Here is a 21,134-nt window from a genome sequence, read left to right as displayed (position 1 = left end):
ATTTCCACTATACTTGCCCCCCCCCACAACCTAGTGCCTAGCAGGATGAACCTTATTCCAGCTAGAGGTTGCCAACTGATCAAGGGTTGAAGTTAACAGTGAGGATGAAAGGCAGCTTGAGGTATACACCAAATACAGTCTTTGAGGATCTCAAGGTTGGCTCAGGCCTGCCTTTTCTGGGTCACTCATTTCTGGCCTACTGCTGCTTATTAGAATGAGGGGTTGAGGGACCCAGACTGCTGTGCACTGGGAGCTTGATAGAGGGTTCCTCCCACCAGCCCACAGGCCTTAGTTACCAGAGGCAGTCCCAGCAAGCCCAACAACCTGTCCACAGCATTACAGTGAGTCCCAGTATGAGCCAGGAGGACTGACAGGGGACAACCCACCCCCATGCCCTCCAACTCTAAGAACAAGGCAAACAGTGCTATGAAAACTCAATGGAAGAGGCTGCAGCCGTAAAATTCTGTCTAAGACAGATAACATGGAAAAAAATGTTTATATGTTAAGTACAAAAAGGACATAAAATTGTATATACAGTAGAATAACAACTATGTAAACACACCAAAAATCTATATGCACAGAAATGTCTAGAAGAACACTTAACACCAAAAGATTAGCAGTGGTAACATTTGGGTGGTAAACTGATTCTTTTTAAAATTCCCAGGTTTTTCTTAATAAGCATTAATTATGACTGCAAGTTACATTTTTTTCTAAAAAAAAACAAAAAATACCCCATTGGCTGGTGGTTGAGCAGTGCAGTGTCACCGTCACATATAAATCAGTGGCTTTGGCCCTGACTCTGGAGAGCCTGGTGCACCCCCCATCCCCGGGAGAACTTAAGCACCTCGGCTCCCACTGAAGGTGTCTTAGCAGCCCTGGTGCTCCTCAGGGTCTCTGACTCACAAACACTCCTCCCTTAATTCTGCCTTATTTCCACCACCGCATCATCTTCGGTTACTTCCAGCTGCATCTTTCCCTTTCCTTCCCAACTCAGGAGCTGGCTCTGCAGCCACAGGTCCCCATAAACAGAAGCAGTGCAGTGCATATTTTCAAAGGACCTGCTGCCTCTGCTTCGGACACACAGGATCTCAATACAAATCATTTTCCTGCGGACAGACAAGTCATGCATGGTGGCTGCTCTGGGTACAGATACGTCACTTACGCAGGCCTTCTTGTTAACCTACAGTTCCAAGTACTCTCTCTGAACAGTTATTCCTACCATGAATTTTCTACCCTGGAAAGCCAGGGGTGGGCAGTTAATAGTTCAGATCACTTGGTTTCTAAAAGTCTCTCCACTCTGAGAATGCAGAGCTTTATAGTGTGGCACTGTAGAAACTGTAGATTTCAGTCTATGTCTGGCAAAGATGTATGCCCCTTGCCCTTAAATTTGAGGAACAAACCAAAAAGTAACTGCTAAAAAAGCAAAAGAAAACAAAACTGCTAGCAATTCACAGCCTATTCCTGCTGCTGAATGGCGAGAGTAATGGCTTGCTTTCCCCACCAGTGGGTAGGTACTCTGGGGCAAGTCAAACATAACCTTGTTGGGCCTGTTTCTGGGTCTGCAGGGAATGTGTTACTCGCTTATATGTTTGAGAACTTGGTGAAATAATATGCCACTTGTCCTGCTCTAAGAAGGCCATGCAGGGGAAAAGGTAATGAGCTATCTACAGCTCATCTCAACCCCGATCAGGAAGCCTCCCCAAGACAAGACAAGGAAAAGCAGCAAGAAAGCAGACATACCAGGTAAACAGGAGTGACCTGTAATTGGCAAAGAAGCCTCAGACAAGCTGAAAATGCTCTGGTTCCAGCATCCTGTCCCCAAATGCTAGAAGCCAGACACAAAAGGCATGCAAAAGTGACTGTCACACACATACAGGCGCAGACAGAGCATCACTGGGCAAAAAAGGGGCTAATACTGCAGAGAAGGCCCCAAAGTGCGACTTGAGGAACACAAGGCAGTCATTCCAAGACCCTCACTTAGCTGCCATGGGGACAGCAAACACTCAAAAGCTTTGCTTTTGTTTAGTCTCCCGAAGGGAAAAAAGTTAATAGGGAAGACTCACTAACACTTGTGGCAAACACTATTAGCAAGGATGCAGTCTTTCTCTGGAGGCATGGGACTTCATCTCCTTCAGCTGAACTCTTTGATACTTTTAAAATATATATATATATATATATATGTGCATACATATATATATGTATATATGTATGCACACACACGATATATTTAAATGAAGGTGTACACACACTGTGCTAAAATACAAACAACAGAATCCCAAGTCATATATAAAAAGGCTAAATATAACACAGGCCTAGGCCAGCCCCGTGTTGGGAGCTGGGCAAGGGGTAGGATCATCTGGAGACTATGTACACAACTTGTGGTGGGCAGGGAAGGCATCAATGTAAACAGCTCGGACTCACTCCACAATACTGGCCCACAGGAACGCGTGATGGAGCTCATGCACAAAAATAGACGCCCACCTTGCTTTCATACACAATCAAACTTGGCAGGCACCCAGAAGGACCGAGGGTTTGTGTTGATGACAGGGGACCACACCAAGCTGCTGCTAGACCTCCCAGCCCCAGGAATTCACCTGCTCCCACTCCTCCCTCCTTTTCAGGTTTGACCCTTTGCCTACCCAGAGCCTGAGGCATGGTCAGGTCACCCACCTTCACATGACTAACTGGCAAGACTTCCTGGAAAGCAAGGTCCTTCTGTATCTGTCCCTTTCTGACCCTAAAATACATGGAGACTTACTTCTGTAAATGTTTGGCACCTAAGTAATGCAACAGTTGTGGACAATGCCACAATAACACAGGGAGACCCAGTAACAAGACATGCAGGGTGAGGGCAAGGGGCACTAAACTGCCCTAGCATCTCAAAATCAGAACTGTGGCTTCCCATGCATTTATGGGGGTGGGAGAAGGGATGTGCAGAAATAACAACTTCACCGACTCCTCAGCAGCAAATACATTCAAAACTGAAGGCGTCTCGAGGGCCCACTACACCCTCATCACAAGTCTGGTCACTCCTCTGGAGGAGCTCGGTGCAGTGACAGCTGGAAAGTCTGAGTCCCGATTGAGTCGGCCACACCAAGAGTCCTTTTGAAGAAGTTCGGCAAAGTAACTTTTTTCTTTTGAGCAGATGTACAGCACATTCTTGGGAAGGCCATGTGGAAGGATGCTCTCCAGCCCAGTCAAATGATCCAATCCCACTATTATCTTAGTCCCCTCTGAGTTTTTTCCTACTTGCCACCCTCGCTGTACAGAAAACAGCCAAGCACCATGCAGGTCAGTCATCAATGGTGGGCAACCAGAAGGCCTGGATGAAAGAAGAACATGAGTCAACTCTAAGAAACCAAGGTTCTCTCCTCAATGCTGAAGGATTTTCTTACCCCTCCCCCACCATCAAGGAGCCCAACCCTAAAGTTGAAGCAGTTATGGCTGGTAGCCCTCCCTCCTGACCAACTGACTGGCAATCTATAAACGGAGAAACACTCCCCAATCTATGTGAAAGTAAGCTAGTTCTTTTTCACTCCAACACTAAGTTCCATCACAGAGGTCCAGTGTTTAAAAAAAAAGAAGTACTCTCTGGGAGGTGGGTGTCTGGCTTCACTGTTAACCTTCAAGTGACCTCAGGCAGGCCCTCTCATTCAGGAGCTATAAATAACAAAAGAGGTTGGACTGGATGTCTCTGCTACATTTTTTTTGGGACAGTTTTCTTAGTTAAAAAGAAAAAGAGATGGAGCAATGTATTCTGAGTAGGCTAGTAATGAAATGCCTCATACCAATACCTAGACAGGTTTGCTGCTGCTGCTGCTAAGTCGCTTCAGTCGTGTCCGACTCTGTGCGACCCCATAGACGGCAGCCCACCAGGCTCCCCCGTCCCTGGGATTCTCCAGGCAAGAACACTGGAGTGGGTTGCCATTTCCTTCTCCAATGCATGAAGGTGAAAAGAGAAAGTGAAGTCGCTCAGTCGTGTCTGACTCTTAGGGACCCCATGGACTGCAGTCTACCAGGCTCCTCCATCCATGGGATTTTCCAGGCAAGAGTACTGGAGTGGGGTGCCATTGCCTTCTCCAGACAGGTTTAGGAGATGCCAAAAGGAAATAGGAGGTTGAGATTCACTGCTACTTTGTTTTGCTCATGTTGTCCAGGAGGAGACAGGGGCCTGGAGAAAATTCTAAGTGGTGAGCTGTGATTAACTAAGAATTTCTGATGAACTCAGCATAATCTGAGAGGAATGGAAAAACTGAAGTTTGTAGCCACAAAAGGCTGGGTCAAAGAGTTTTAAGAAACCAAAAGTTAGCTTCAGGTAGTCTGGACATAAAACCAGGAGCCAGAGCTGACCTAAGATCTCCCAGGACCTCAGAGGTGATCCCAGATCATGGAAAGAAAAGTAAAAGTGCAAGGCCAGCCCAATCACAGATCAGATAACAGAGGCGAAACAGGGAGGCCACCAGCTGAGAAACATGAACGTGGCTGCTTGTAACTGTGCCTACTTAAAACTCACTGTGCTCACAGAAGGACCCCACCCCAAATGAAGAGGGCCCCTACGCGGAGGACATCTCCCGCTGTTCACATACCATGTTAGAACAAGCGCTGGCAAAGGTCATGAACTTGGGGTTGAACTGCAAACAGGTAATGGGGCCTGTGTGTTTGCCATCCAATACAGCTACTTTTATACCACTCTCTCCATTCCAGACATGGATCTTGCCATCCTCCGAACCTGAAGAGTAAAGATCAAGGCATGTAACAACAGCTCAAGGCATACTACAAAGACAAGCGGCAAACAGACACAGACTGACATCTTGAAAGCGGCCAACCTTCAGGACCCAGCCATCAGCAGAAATGGAGGAGGAGTAAAGACAGTGAAGAAAAGACACTTTAGGAACTGATTTAGACTCTATTCTCAGGCAAGCCATTTCCCCTCTAACTACAGTTTTCTCATTTAAAAAGGGGGCTAAATACGATCACCCTACAAACATCTACACTAAGGTGACTCAACACAAGGTTACAACAGGAAGTTGCTACTATCAGCAAGACAGTGCTTGCAGGACTTAATTCTATGCTGGTCCAGGAGAAGACCATCATTAACACCCATCCCCAGTAAAGACATGCAAAGCCAGGACAGTTTAAAGACACAATATCTTTGACATAATGTGCTACACAGAAATCTGGAAATTTCTATCAAGAGGATAATAAATGGTTTCTTAATTAGTTATAACCAGCAAAAATAACATAATGCACAGTATCAGAGAAATAACCCCCAAAGGGGATAAAGGAAGCTTACCAATCATAATAAACTGGGAGTCTGGAGTAAACGAGGCCTCCAATGTGACAGCCTTGCTATTAGCATAACCCTAAAAAATAAAAGCAAAACAATACTCGTTACAGTGCCATTAACAAAAAATAATTGCCTACAAACACTGACTCCACATACACCTTCTCAATGCACAGTGCTACCAAGGTTCCAGACTTGGCTACCACCCTTTACAATTAATTCACTCCCAACTGCATGTTCAAGGGAGCTAGAAAATGTTTATGGTCAGGAATTATTATATATCTAAACACCAAACTTGAGCCACTGAGTGAGAAGTAAATGTCTCAGAATCCAAGAGAACTAATGTCATGTGCAGGAAGAAAATGCCAGTCCATGCCTTTAACCAAGGACAACTGCTGGTCTCCATCAACTAGCTAACATAATTCTCAGAAGGGATGACCATAGAAAAAAGGTAAGAACATTGGGAGGGGAAAAAAAAAAAAAAGAGCTCAAAAGTTGTCAGCTCACCCCAAATGTATGCATCACAACTCCCTTGAATGCATCGATCAGACGGATGAAGCTGCCATTGGTGGAAATGAGGATGAGCTTGCCATCATTGCTGAACTTAAGTCCTGTCCATTCACAAGTCCGATCATACTGCATCTTAAATGTTGCAAATGGCCCCTGCAAAAGAAAAAGACAGCAGCCTCAGGCCCAAGGCACATCAATCATTCTTTCTGCCAGAGCCAAATCTCATTCTATCCCTTTAGATTCCTTTGGGACTAGGGAAAGCAGAGGATTACGTACTGCTCTGATGCTTTCTAAGATCTACCACATACCTCCTCTAGTGTAGAAAAAGGCTCTTCAACGTCCATCGCACCCTTCAAAACTTCCATAGTATCAAGACAGTTCAAAGATTCAAAGATTTACCTTATCAAAAGAGCGAAGATCATAAAGTTTGACCATTTCAGAATTGACACCTGCGGCAAAAATTAATCCTTCTGGATCAAAAGAACAAACTGGCTTGCCCTGTAGATGCATGAGACCCTAAGAAAAAAGAAAATTTTTTAAAAAGTTAATGAACCCAGGATCCTACAAAAACAAACATAAAACTAACTAAAATGAAGTTTTAAAAAAATAGGTCTCCATGCAATTCATTTCAGATCAACTCTAACTGTACAATTTTACAGACTCTGAATTCAAATAAAAATCTAATATCTATAGTTCAGAGTCTCCAGGAAAACTGCCTTTAAAACACTAAGGCATGGATCATAATAAATATGCACTGGATTAAGGTATTAACTCAATTATCAGTCACCTACCAGGAAAAGAAAAGATTTTCTCCAAAATTTAAAGACTCTGGGATTCCAGAAAGAAAACACTGCTTTCCCCTTTCCTTGAGAGGGAGCACTGATGATAGTGCTTACCACAGAAAACACTTAAAGTGTAACTGTGAGGCAACATTACCTGGCAGTTAGGAGAGCGGAGATCCCAGAGCCGAATAGTCTTATCAAGAGACCCAGAAATGAAAGTGTCATCCACAGGTGACATGGACAAAGCCACCACCCTGCAATGCATCAAGATAAATAGTAGTTGAAGCAAAATATCTGCAATAATTGTATATGAACTCTAAACCACTTGGCCTGCCTCCCTATATACATGTTCTCCTAAGAATGTTATTTTAAGAAACAGGCATACACAAGCAATCTGGAATAATCAAAGGCAATTAGTATAATTTAAAAAGCAACTTAAAGCTACAACATAAAAATATACGATTCCAAATCAAATCAAATCATGAGACACCATTTCATACCCACTAGCAAAGCAAAAATTAAAGAGAGATAACAAGTGTGGGTGAGGATGTGGACAAATTGGAATCCTGATACACTGCTGGTAAGAATGTAAAATGGTACAGTTGCTTTGAAAAAGTTCTACACTTTCTCAAAAAGGTAAACATTCCGTTGCTAGATATACACCCAAGAAACAGGAAAACATGTCAAAAAGAAAAATCCCCATGCGTCTGTGTTCATAATAGCATAATTCATGACTACTAAAAAGTAGAAACAACTCAAATGTCCATCACCTAATAAATGGATAAACAAAATGTGTTATCACCACATAGGAATATTACTTGGTAATAAAAAGAAATGAAATCACTTATTCATATTAAACATGCATGAAAGTTAAAGAGGTTAGATAGAAAGTAGATTAGTTGCTGCCAGGGGCCAGGAAGACGGGAAATGGGGAGTGTTAATGGATACAGGGTTTCTATTTGGGGTGATGAATATGTTCTGGAATTATATAGTGGTGATGGTTGCCCAACTCTGTGAATATATTAAAAACCACTGAATTGTACACTTTAAAAGGATGAATTAATGGTATTGAACTATATCTCAATTTATTAATAAAAAAATTCCTTAACTAGAGGTTTGTGGGTCCAATAAGTCGGACAATCTATGTTTCTAACATGTTCCTAGGTGATGGTGAGGTTGATAGTTTGAGCGCCATACCTACGGAAAGCCACAGGCCTGTGCTAACAGCCTATGCTATGTTTCTGATATGGGTCCCCTTTTATGGTTATACTGTTAAGATTCACTCACTGAAAAATATTTCTTCCAAGGCCTCATCTGGACTCTCTTTTCCCCTCTGCTCATGTTCTTGCTCTGCCATGCTCTGCACTGAAGATACCCACCATGTCCCCAGCATTTGGGCCCAGCCTATGGAGAAGGACAGCATGTGACTCTGCTTTACCTGCCTCTTGGAGCATGCCAGAGCCCTAACCAGGGGGGTTCTTGAGGAAGCCCTTGTGAAAATGGACACTCAGATGGTGCTTCCTTCTGGGTGTTATGGAAGAGCAGCTCCACATTCTGGCTTGGCTAAAAAACACTTCATAGACAAAAGAGTGGGTGTCATAAGTGAAGATTGCAGAGGAAATGATGGTGGTGTACTGTTTCATTTTGACAAAGAAAAATCTGAAGTTAAAAAATAAGGTGATTAAGTCACACAACTCATTTGTGAGTGGATTTTTTAACTGTAGAAATAGAGGAAGTTCAAATTTTAGATGACACTGAAAGGGGTTCAGGAGGTTTTGGTTCCATGAGAAAGAATTAAAATGTGTGCCATGAACAGAAAATGAGAAAATGTACTTTCCCCGCCACCCACCCCACTCCAAATCTTCCAGCATAACTAAATTAACATTTGCACTAGATCATCAACTTAAAAATTTTAAAGATACTATAAGCCAAAATTTCCTGGGAATGCTGAGGTGGTAATAAAACAGAGTGAGGAGATTGCATATGGACATGTAATTTTATGTCAGAAGTTCAGAGGAAGTCTACCTTGGCATATGGCTCTGTTAAGAAGCACAGGGAATGCAAGGAGGAACAAGATTTCCACTCTAAGAAAGCTTAACTGTCTAGCCCAGACAATTCCAAGAGAGGGTCAGAGAAGGCTTTCCGGACGCAGCTACACCTGTGTTGAATAGGGTTTCAATGGGAGTGGTCTTTCTGGAAGATGCCAGATAGGAGAAGGCATGAAGCAGTTCAGGAAGCAGTGCAAGAGTTCACCTCAACAACACTGGGAAAACGGGTCAGACAGAAAAGAACCTGACTCCAAGGTTTTTTGATGGAGGCTGTGAAGTGGTCAGAACTGTAAAAAAAAAGAAAAGAAAAGAAAAACTAGAGTGCAGAAGCAGGATAGTGAGTGGTGGGGAGATTAGGATTTGACAGTAATTTACCTGAGCAAGGACAGAAGCAAAGGAGTAAGTATGGAGGAAAGTGACACATGAGGTTAAACCTAGGTAGTGTCAACAGGATTTAACAGCTCACTGAATGTGAAGGCAGGGAAAAAGCAGTGAACAGACAACAGAGGCTTTGAGTTGGGAGAACTAGAAGAGACAGATGGAAAAAACATAAGGCAAACAGAGGAACTGGCCCAAGGAATTTAACGAAGGATGGAGTATCAGATCTGTCAGAGACCTACAGAGATGTGTATAAAACTTGTAGGTGTGAAGTCCAGTCTGAAAATCATAGGCTGAAAATACTGATTTGGGAAGCCATCTGAGGTGAATGAAATCAGTGATGGAGGTAGCTGAGAAAATACCAAGAAGAAGAGAAAAAAGCTAGGGTAGAACCTTGCTTACTTCAGAGTTAAAGGAGAAAGAGAGGCCAAGAATATCAAGAACAGAACCAAGATGGAAAGCCAAAGGGGGAAAAAAAAAGCTTTACTGAGAGGCTGAGTGCCAAAGCAAGCCCCAGGCAGTATATTTTACCTGGAGGCAGCAGGGAAAGGGGAGTAAACAGCTTGGCTTGGATGAGAGAATTAAACAGTGAATGAATGTTAGGAGGTAGAGATGGGAATATGCAGATTATTCTTCTATGTCTGACAGTGAAAAGAAGTGGGTGATATTCTCAACCAAAAAATTCAAGGTAAGGAAGTCTGTAGGCAGCAAAGGAGATGGAAGAAAGTAGAGAGGGGTTGTTTTTCTCAAGGAAGAAAAAAACTACTTCTTTCTCAGGGAAAGGTTTCTAAGGAAGAGAGGAATTTAGGCGGAAAAGACAGAAGTTGAAAAGAACTCAGTTTGGATGGCTTTGACTTTCTCACAAAAGAGGGACAAAGTTATCTATTTAGAATCAGGAGGTCAAGAAATTGGGCAAGTGGTAAAATTGGACAGTTTCAAACAACTGCCATCAACTCCCAATTACAGACAATATGTTTGTGAACGTTAATTTAACAAACAAAAACATCTACTAATCACAAGCCATTCTTTGTCTGAACTACACAGTAACCAACAATTGCCACCTCTTATGTTCAGCAACAAAGAAAACGCCCAGCCCAATCACAAGTGCCACTGTAAACAGGGTGTTCTCCGCCCACCTCTTATCAGGGCTCTGAACCACTCCACGTTGGATTACTGTACATTTGCAAAGAAAGTACCAGTGATTAAAATAGCATCCAAGGGAAATTGTGTTTAACATTCAACCCAAACTTGAAAAACCAGAGGAAAAATACTAGGAGAATTGGGATAAGAGACAAACAACCTGCATTATGAAACTGAATAAGGAAACAAGTTTCTTAACTTTCAAAAAGTAACAATTTATTAATTTTGCATTCTTATGAAGATCTTCATATGGAACATGTTTATGTAGAGGAGGGGCATGCTGAAATGGGGGCCACCTATACAGGAAGCCTCAGACATGTAAACTGTCCTTTCATTAAGGGATGTCTGATATTTGAGATCTCTAAATGCCAAATACAATTTTTACTATATAGGTTTCCACTGAATATCTTTAGTCCACATTTTTCCTATTAATGTTTTAACTGAGGTTTCAGTTTATCCATGAAGTCCTACCCCTGCCTCAACAACCTTGATTAATCTAGAGCTGACTGTTTAGGAAGGGTTAACAAGAGAAGACTTAAGAGATACGCCAAGCAGCAGTGAGAAACTAGCTTCATTTCACTAATAAAATCTCTCCACTCCTTTATTCTCTGGATAACCTATTTACTTTTTTTTAACACCTGTGTCTTACCTTTTGCTATGTCCAGGAAAGTACCTGATATATTTGTTGTCATGCAATGACAGGTAACGAATAGTATCTGAAAGAAGACAAATATCCTATTATTTTTAAATAATAATTTACTTTGCGTTTTCATCTTGAAAAGACAAGGTAAAAGAATTCATTGTTCTCCATTATTCAAGCAAAGTTTGAATGCACAATAGTGAATAACTCCTTTCCACAGCACTAGAGATTTCACGTAACTCAAAAGCAGAGTTCTCAAGCTGAAAGCATATAGAGCTATGTTTAAAAATCATTGTTGTTACCAATCTTTGGCTTCTGCATAGTTACAATGTAAATTATCCTGCAAATATGCCCCACCCCCCAAAAAAACCTCACAACAGTTTCAGTACCCACAGAATGCAAACCTTAAAGAAAAACATACTGAGCTACTGACGAAACAGGCTCGAAGAACTAAACAACCATACTGAGCTCTGGATCAGGCTGGACTCTGGCATATTTTTCTCCAGTATTCTCCAACAGCATGTCAACCCAACCTTCACCTCATCTGAATGTAAACTGAATACACAATTTACATTAAAATTAAATAAAATGGAAAGAGAAGTAAAGTTCTACTCCTTTTCTAATTAACCAACTATAATGGCCCCTTATACAGAGAAGTGAGTTAGAAAGTGGCCAAAAGAAGAAATGAGAAAATTTAGATTAAAAAGACTGCAAGATATTTAAACATCAGAGTCATAAACTATACCAAGTCCAGTTCACAGCAGTGAGATTTTTACAGGATCAAAGAAGGGAGTCATCAGAGATCTGTGCTTGCAGAAAATAAGAAAAGTACTCTTAAAACCCAAATCATTCCTTCTGAAAAAGTAAAACAAAATACGATGGTGCTGGGAAGGGAATGAAGTTCCATAAAGAATAGAACTGGAAAGTACCATGCTTCTGACAAGACTAGGAATAAGAAACAATTGTTGAAAAATGTAAAAGGCAATAGGGCCAAAATACAGAAAAGGAAAGGACAGAAAGAACATTATGGAGGCAAACAGTATACAGGAACAAAAAGGTTGAAAGCACAAATTCTTTCCACTCGTTTACAGGGGTACTAATATTTAACCTGGGAGAGGGAAAAAGGCACAAAACTAAACAGCTTCCTTGAATACACCTTCAAAGTTCTCAAATGACAACTGTAAAGTATTCCTGACTGTTCTACTGTGAGGAACTCCTCACGGGCCCTGAACAGAAGAGACCCCTTCCCCATTACCTGGTCTCCCATAGGTGGGCAGGGCGTCGCCATCGTCTCCACCCCACTCGGTAGCCGGCGCACTGTTCCCGGCAAGGCAGTGGCCTGTACAGTTATCTCCTGTACCGGGTGGTATCATAGACCCTCAAACTGTACAAACTACTACCTCAGCCTGGAATCAGGCAAAAGGATACGAAGCGTTGGAGCAACTCCGGATGTGCTCGAAACAGGAAAGGCAACGTCCTCACAGCAGAGGCCTGGCAGCAAAGCTGCAAGTGCTACACATTTGCCTCATCTTGCACCATATTTGGAGCATTCTCATTTAATCACCCAGAAAAACACCCCAACAGGAGAAACACCATTCATTCAGATGATCACAGAGATATATTTCCTCAAAATCCTGTTTTATATTCTTGTCCAAAAGTATCAATTGCACTGTTTACTTAGAAAACCACTTCTGAAATAAAGGCATGAAAAGTACAAACAATATACTTACTAAAAATCAAGTACAGAATTCTCATTAAAAAAAAAAAAAAAACCAACCAAAAAAACTTCTACTCATCTGCTCTGAGATATGCATAACCAAAATAGCAGTCTAAGCAACCTTTGTTGAATGACATTAGAAAAATCTTACTGCTAAAAATGAAATAATCAATAAGTCAGTGAGATTTAAAAAAAAACCCCAGTCCTAACATGAAAGTGTTATAGCTCAATTCCAAGATGACCTATCAACTGAGAATGACCTATCACAGAGGAAAAGCAGTAAAAACAAAGATCCTTTATTAGAGAAAGAATTCACAAGTTTAAAATTTGAAAAATAACTATTATTCTTCAAAGGCATTAACTTTATTTAAAGAAGAAAGGGAGTCCAGTGGTTAAGACTGGAGTGGCAGTGGTTAAGACTCTGCGCTGCCAATTCAGGGTACACAGGTTTGATTCCTGATGGAGCAACTAAGATCCCACATGTTGTACACATGGTATGGCCAAAAAATTTAAATAAGTAAATAAATGGAAAGGGGGATAAAATTCAGATCAAAAATGTCCCTGGAATCAAAGAAAACTAAGGTCAGTATATTGTCCTTTGTGACACAAACCATCAATAGATTGGACAATACAAAAACTCTTCTAAGGTCTACTAAACTACCATACCTGAAAGTATCTGTGAAAACTTTTCTCAAATCTGTATTATTTTGAACAGGAAGGCAGCACTGTTTAACACTTGCTGTGTGTCAAGTGTTCTTTTCTTTTATTTCTTCTAAAAGTATTCTTTGAAGTTTCAAGAAGCACAAACGGTAAATATAATTCGTAGCTTCCTATTTCCACTCCCCACCCTAAACTAGAAAACTTTCTTACTCAGTTTCAAGTCCTTCAAAAGTACTAATGGCTTGCTTCCAGCATCTCTTCAGTCATAATGATGTTAGCACAGCAAATATCACAGGAAAATTTAAAATAACTATAAACAAACATAAGCGGTCACAAAGATTCCATAAACCTTACCTAACAAAGGTAATCATGACCATTAACTTGCTAAAAAGAAGCTTGCTTACCGTCTATTTTGTTAGAGCTGTAAACGACTGTATTTGCTGCATGAGTGTATCTGATGAGATCCACGCCGTATTTCTTACTGTACAGGGTTCTCTTTGGTCTGCCAAGGAAATGGACAGAGAAAGAAAACCATCAAAATCTTCCAACACCAAAATCTAGTATCTTCATGTAAACAGAAGCACTTGAATGATGTGGGAAGGGTGAAGATTCTTGGTAAGTCCTAACACTGAAAAGAAACAGAATTTCTTCCAAAAAGGGAGGAAATAAACAGAATCAATCAAGGGCAACAGCCTGAACCAAATGCCAAAGTTAGGAAGTAGAAGTAAATCTGAGGGCTCAAATCGGACTTTACTACAGTGTTCACAAGTAAGCTTTGAGAAGTAGTACATCTATCTGAGAAGACAGACACATAAAACAATTCATAACTTACAAGAAAGAGGAAAATGGGAATATGTCACACCAGTGAGGCCAGAACTTAAGCCATTCACTTGGAAAGATGCTCTTTCTTCAAGAAATGATTTATCAAAACTGAAACCAGGTACAAAACTGCCTTTCCTAATATAACCTAGTATCTCCATCCTCTCTATCTTATAGTTCCAAAGCACATACTGAGCCTTTTATAAGACAAACCTAACTCTCTATATCAAAACTAGTCATTAGTTCTTTTCTCTTTACTTAAATGTAAAATCACTTATTTCTAAGCGTCAGGTTATCAGTCTATTTGTTGAAATTCCTTAAACGTTATCTTCTTCTACAGAATCTTAAAGATCAAGCCGAAACTGATCTCATCAAAATATTTTATCAAAAACTTCATAATATTCTACATTTATGTACAGGAGGATTTCATAAATCCTATACTACTGTTTACCAAGAATTTATGGAAAAGAAGTTCACCCTCTCAATGTAAAAACCTCTTGAAACCTAGATGCTAAACAATCAGATGACTCAGGGAGCTTTAAGAAGTCAATCTGCACTTTCAATTTTTCTGACGTCAAGGGTTTCCCTACATTAAACCTATTTACAAACAAGATTTCTCACTCCAAATGCACTGAATTTTCCCATTCTCACCGTTTCCCAAAAGATGAGTTAATAAAAAGATCAGTTTAAATGCTACCTTGTCAAGTCCACCATCCTGGGTTCTGCCATGTAGTTACTGTGTTAACCAGTGAATGAGAGTGAGGGAGTGAGTGTGCATATGAACATGTGCTTACTCTCAAGACAGTTGACTCTGCGTCCACCAATGCAAAGAGAAGCTTACTTACCTCAGTATTGGGCCTACAATAATCAAGACAGAGCCTGAAGAACCAACGTTAAAGGGTATGGTCTAAGGAAAATATTCAGTTTCAATTACATATGGTCTATTTGTCTCAAATGTATCAATAATACTAACCTAAGGTTTTGTGCTTAACATAATCTTTTACCTCATATCATTTTCTAGTTTGATAGCTAGATTCTAATGCATCCATTTCAGAGGACTATGCACATTTTTTCACAAATATTATGGTAAGCTTCTTTGCACAAACTATGATTCTGGTGATTAGGTAAGAATCAGATCAGATCAGATCAGTCGCTCAGTTGTGTCCGACTCTTTGCGACCCCATGAATCACAGCGCGCCAGGCCTCCCTGTCCATCACCAACTCCTGGAGTTCACTGAGACTCACATCCATCAAGTCAGTGATGCCATCCAGCCATCTCATCATCCTCTGTTGTCCCCTTCTTCTCTTGCCCCCAATCCCTCCCAGCATCAGAGTCTTTTCCAATGAATCAACTCTTGGCATGAGGTGGCCAAAGTATTGGAGTTTCAGCTTTAGCATCATTCCTTCCAAAGAAATCCCAGGGCTGATCTCCTTCAGAATGGACTGGTTGGATCTCCTTGCAGTCCAAGGGACTCTCAAGAGTCTTCTCCAACACCACAGTTCAAAAGCATCAGTTCTTCGGCGCTCAGCCTTCTTCACAGTCCAACTCTCACATCCATACATGACCACAGGAAAAACCATAGCCTTGACTAGACGAACCTTTGTTGGCAAAGTAATGTCTCTGCTTTTGAATATGCTATCTAGGTTGGTCATAACTTTCCTTCCAAGGAGTAAGCGTCTTTTAATTTCATGGCTGCAGTCACCATCTGCAGTGATTTTGGAGCCCAGAAAAATAAAGTCTGACACTGTTTCCCCTGTTTCCCCATCTAATTCCCATGAAGTGATGGGACCGGATGCCATGATCTTCGTTTTCTGAATGTTGAGCTTTAAGCCAACTTTTTCACTCTCCACTTTCACTTTCATCAAGAGGCTTTTGAGTTCCTCTTCACTTTCTACCATAAGGGTGGTGTCATCTGCATATCTGAGGTTATTGATATTTCTCCCGGCAATCTTGATTCCAGCTTGTGTTTCTTCCAGTCCAGCGTTTCTCATGATGTACTCTGCATATAAGTTAAATAAACAGGGTGACAATATACAGCCTTGACGTACTCCTTTTCCTATTTGCAACCAGTCTGTTGTTCCACGTCCAGTTCTAACTGTTGCTTCCTGACCTGCATACAAATTTCTCAAGAGGCAGATCAGGAGGTCTGGTATTCCCATCTCTTTCAGAATTTTCCACAGTTTATTGTGATCCACACAATCAAAGGCTTTGGCATAGTCAATAAAGCAGAAATAGATGTTTTTCTGGAACTCTCTTGCTTTTTCCATGATCCAGCGGATGTTGGCAATTTGATCTCTGGTTCCTCTGCCTTTTCTAAAACCAGCTTGAACATCAGGAAGTTCACGGTTCACATATTGAACCGTATAAGAATAAACAATATTAAATCCTTTTCTCTAAAATTCACATCATCTACCACAAGTAATATCCTTTGTATGCTTTCATACTAAACAAACAAAAAAAATCATTTGGGACTTCCCTGGCAGCAGTGGGTAAGACCGTGCATTTCCAATGCAGGGTTCGAGGGTTTGAACCCTGGTAGGGGAACTAAGATCCTACATGTCTTGTGGTGCACCTCCCCTCTCCCCAAAATCACTCAGTGGATGAACTCCATTATTAAAAAAGTGTCAATGAACAGTAAACAGAGAAAATATTAAGCACAAAGAATTTTGTTTTAGCTATTTTCAAACTCCCAACATTAGTACCACCTAATACAGATACTGTGCTTTCCAAGGAAATCTTACTTTTCTTCCAATGTTGGTTTGACCTACACTAGTGGCAATTTTTTTTCTTCACGTTATCACTTAGGATCATGGACTCCTTGAAGCTAGAGAAGAGATCTGACCAATGTCACATACCTAGTCACAAAGCCAAACTAGAACCCAGTCTATCAGATCACTCTCTTATCACAGATCACCATGAAACAAGGTCACAATTCATATGAGAATATTTTAAAGAATGTGCTGTATACTACTGTGTTAATATTACATCTCTAATTTGGATAACTGTACTCTGGTTACATAAGAAAACGTCCTTATGCTTAGGATATCCGTGTTGAAGTGTTTAGGATAAAGGGGCTTGATACCTCTATATTACTATCTAATGGTTCAGGGGAAAAATGCATATATATATATATATATATCTGTATATACATACACACACATATACACACATACATATATGTATGTAAATGTAAACATTTACATAGAGATGACAAAGAAAACAGAGCAAAACATAACTAATTATTGGATCCTGGGAGTTCTTGGAAACAATGGTGTAACTTTTCTGCAAGTTTGTAATTATGCAAAAATGCTACATGAATGAATGAAGTGAATTATGTTATAAAATTAATATTTTACTTATAACAAGAAGGACTTCCAGTCAATGTCATTTCTACTAAGGGGTGGAAATTATGCCATATTTGGAGACAAACTTTGAAGAAATGCTTTCACGATTTTCATTTTCTTTGAATGAAGACACACACCTCCATCCTCAAGTTCCAGGGAGAGGTTCTAATCTGTGCACAAGCACTAAGCATTTCAAGCAAGTCAGCTTCAAATTTCTTCTAGCTCCAGGACCCCACAACCTCTATCTCCACCCTAGCTTTATACGTGACTCTAATCCACGTTAATGCAAGTGGCCAGACTTGGACAGAAATGAATACATCACCACTCAGCATTGGTCCAGCTAACAATTCTCTTCCCCTTGGACCACCACTATAGGCCACTCTTCCACACACTGCAGGCAGATCCAAAGCCAGTTACATAATACTTTTTCACAGCCCAAATAGGAAAAATTGGGGAGAACAATAGACCATTACCTCAAATAACCAAATTCAGAAGTGAAGAGACAAGTTCTGAAAGTTTATAGAAGACATCAGTTTAAAGAAAACAGACAGAAGAACGGCTGGAGAAGGTAAAGAAAAGCCCAAGGATTCAAAAAGGAGCTCACAATTTAGAAGGGACACGGAGAAAGCAAGTCTGGGGCAGAGCTGAGGAAAAAGGGGGGAATTGGCAAAATGTTGTGCTTTTAAGATTCTGCAGAGATACACATGTGTTGGGTCTCCAGAGGACTTGGGACAACCTAGAAATGTCATGATCAGACTTAGAACTGTGGTTAAGTCCTAATGGACTGTAAGGTGTAATTTAAAAAACAAGTACAAGAAGAAACACGAAATTGTTACACGATATTTTCTTTGTTCTATTAGGAGGTTCACATTCAGGTCGGGATGGGACGGCCAGGTTCGTCCGTGTCTGGCAAAAAGGAAAAGTTTCAGATGCTGTTACAAAGTTAACTATAAACGGAGGAACCGGGGCTGAGGGAGTAAGAGAATGATTTGCAACAGAAAGGAAAAGACAAGGGGCCCAAAGAGGCACAACAAATAAATCCTGACAGGTAACAACTGCAACCCACGCGGCCTTCCGGCAGAAACACGGCGGGAAGCTGAGGGGCAGGGGACCGGCGATGGGCCAGGACTGAATCGAGGTCACCGAGCAGAGGGCAGAGGGAGCTGCCTCTGCTGAATGAGGCAGCCGAGCAGCCTCCGCGGTTCTGCAAGGGGGACACAGCCGACGGGCACCGAGGACTAAGCCCGACTAACGGAAAAGCTACCAGCTGGGGCCGCGGTGGGCGGACCCGGCGTTTAAAGGTCAAGGTCAAGGTGGGGTTTGGCCAGAGATGCAAAAGCGGTCTGAAAGGAGACCGAAGGCAGACAAGACAAAAACATGATTATTGTTATCGCCATCGTTATTAAGAAAAAAACGGTCTCCCAGACGGCTTCGGAGGGGACGCGGCCCTGGCAGGAGCGTGTGCAAAACAGGCCGCGGGGCCGGGCCCGGGCAGAGAGCGGGCCGCGGGGCGAGCGCAGGGCCACGACGCGGAGGGCGGGAGGGACTCAGACCCGGGCCCAAGGCCACCGCCGCACTCACTTGCCCTCCTGGCAGTCATAGAGCACGATGGAGTCGTCGTCGCTGCTCGAGATGACCGTCTCGCCGTTGGGGCTGAAGTCGAAGCAGTTGATCTTGTCAGAGTTTTCGCGGAACACCTTGGCGACGCGGAAGCTTCGCAGCACGCTGTCGGTCAGCTTCATGGCGGCGGCTGCCTGAGGCGGCGGCGGGCGGCGGCGGCAGCGGCGCAGGGCCGGGGCGGGGCCCGGGGAACGGGCGGGCTGCCGAGGGGCCGACCGGGGCGGGGCGGGCGCCGCGCCGGCGGCGGGCGGGAGAGCGGCCGGCAGTCGGGACGCCTCCTCCTCTTTCTCCTCCTGCTTAAGCAACACTCTTCTGCCCGGACTGTGGGGCCTTGCCGACCGTTCGTCCTCACGGTCGCCTCAGGGCCAATCGGCGCGACGCCGGTTCATTGTGTCCGCCATCTTGGGACAACAGGCAGAAGCCGAGGGCGAGGAACCTCACCGCGGTGCCAGCCGGGAAAAGGGGCGGGGCGGGAACGGCGGCGCGAGGCGAGGAGGCGGGGCGGTGACGTCAGCGCGGGCGGCAGGGAGTGGCGTGGCTGGGTGGCCCCTAGAGGCAATTCCCCGACCTGCTGCGGGGGCGGGAGGAGAGGGGACTCCCACGTCCTTACCCCTTGGATTCCAAGGCCCCGGGTGACCCGGAGCCTCAGGCTTGTGTGCAAGCTCGCCACCGCTAAGAGACTCAGGCGCCCCCTGCAGGATCCCCGGCCGCAGGCCCAGGGACAGCAGGTACTGTGGAGGTGGGCTACGCCCCAGGAGGCCTGTTCTGGGTGTGAGTCATCGCTGGCAGCTTTTGACCGTTGGTCCACAACAGACAGAACGAGATTTCAACTTCTGTATTTTTTTAAGGTGTACTATACGTTAGATTGCCTAAATTTTAAGTGGATGGATTTTTTTTTCATTTGGTTGTACCTTCTTGTGACGACCACCCACAACTTTTCTTTAAGCCTTCTTTGAAAGCGTTGTTGGGCTTCCCTGGTGGCTCAGTAGTAAAGAATCTGCTAGTGCAGGAGACACGGGTTCGATCCCTGGTTTGGGAGGATGTCACGTGCCACAGAGCGGCAGAGCCGGTCCTGCACAACTATTGAGCCTGTGCTCTAGGGCCTGGGAACCACAGCTATTGAGGCCAACTCCTTGGAAGGAAAGTTATGACCAACCTAGATAGCATATTCAAAAGCAGAGACATTACTTTACCAACAAAGGTCCGTCTAGTCAAGCAAGGCTATGGTTTTTCCAGTTTTTCCAGTGGTCATGTGTGGATGTGAAAGTTGGACTGTGAAGAAAGCTGAGCGCCGAAGAATTGATGCTTTTGAACTGTGGTGTTGGAGAAGACTCTTGAGAGTCCCTTGGACTGCAAGGAGATCCAACCAGTCCATTGTAAAGGAGATCAGTCCCAGGTGTTCTTTGAAAGAACTGATGCTAAAGCTGAAACTCCAGTACTTTGGCCACCTCGTGCAAAGAGTTGACTCATTGGAAAAGACTCTGATGCTGGGAGGGATTGGGGGCAGGAGGAGAAGGGGACGACAGAGGATGAGATGGCTGGATGGCATCACCGACTCGATGGACATGAGTTTGGGTGAACTCCGGGAGCTGGTGATGTACAGGGAGGCCTGGCATGCTGCAATTCATGGGGTCACAAAGAATCAGACACGACTGAGCGACTGAACTGAACTGAACTCAGGCCTGAGCGCCCTAGAGCCTGTGCTCTGAAACAAGAGAAGCCACTGTGATGAGAAGCTCCTGCACTGCAACTGGAGAGTGCCGACTCCTTTCGACCCCATGGACTGTAGCCCTCCAGGCTCCTCTGTCTATGGGGATTCTCCAGGAAAGAATACTGGAGTGGGTTGCCATGCCCTCCTCCAGAGGATCTTTCCAACCCAGGGATTGAAGCAAGGTCTCCCACATTGCAGGAATTCTTTACCTTCTGAGCCACCAAGGAAACCCAAGCCTGCTGCAACTCAAGAAAATCCTGTGCAGCAACAAAGACCCAGCATGGCCAAAAAATAAATACATTATTTTAAAAACTTTTGTAGTTGATACTTAATATAAAGTGTATGAAACAAACTAATTTTAAGTGTTCAGTTCCATACATTTTATAAACACCCATCTTTAAATTTTAAAACATATTTATAGCTCCCAAAATCCATAGCATTAATAACAAATAAATGTTTTAAAGGGAAAATTATCTCCTT

General features: G+C 42.9%; 1 protein-coding gene and 1 non-coding gene across 2 annotated transcripts; both read right to left on the bottom strand.

Annotated features, from left to right (window-relative positions):
* Positions 1-477: 477 nt before the first annotated feature.
* On the bottom strand, positions 478-19,084 carry WDR82 (WD repeat domain 82). The gene is given in 9 exon segments (NM_001105459.1): positions 478-3,322; positions 4,587-4,729; positions 5,294-5,363; positions 5,792-5,947; positions 6,194-6,310; positions 6,731-6,830; positions 10,792-10,858; positions 13,564-13,661; positions 18,905-19,084. Coding segments are annotated over 9 exon segments (942 nt in total). The 5' UTR covers positions 19,066-19,084; the 3' UTR covers positions 478-3,292.
* On the bottom strand, positions 12,108-12,190 carry MIRLET7G (microRNA let-7g). The gene has a single exon (NR_030975.1). It is a non-coding gene; the product is annotated as a microRNA let-7g (primary transcript).
* Positions 19,085-21,134: the final 2,050 nt, after the last annotated feature.

Source organism: Bos taurus, chromosome 22, assembly GCF_002263795.3.
Source record: "Bos taurus isolate L1 Dominette 01449 registration number 42190680 breed Hereford chromosome 22, ARS-UCD2.0, whole genome shotgun sequence".
Taxonomy (NCBI): domain Eukaryota; kingdom Metazoa; phylum Chordata; class Mammalia; order Artiodactyla; family Bovidae; genus Bos; species Bos taurus.
Note: the sequence above shows the minus strand (reverse complement) of the source record. Positions and strands in the feature narration are given on the sequence as shown.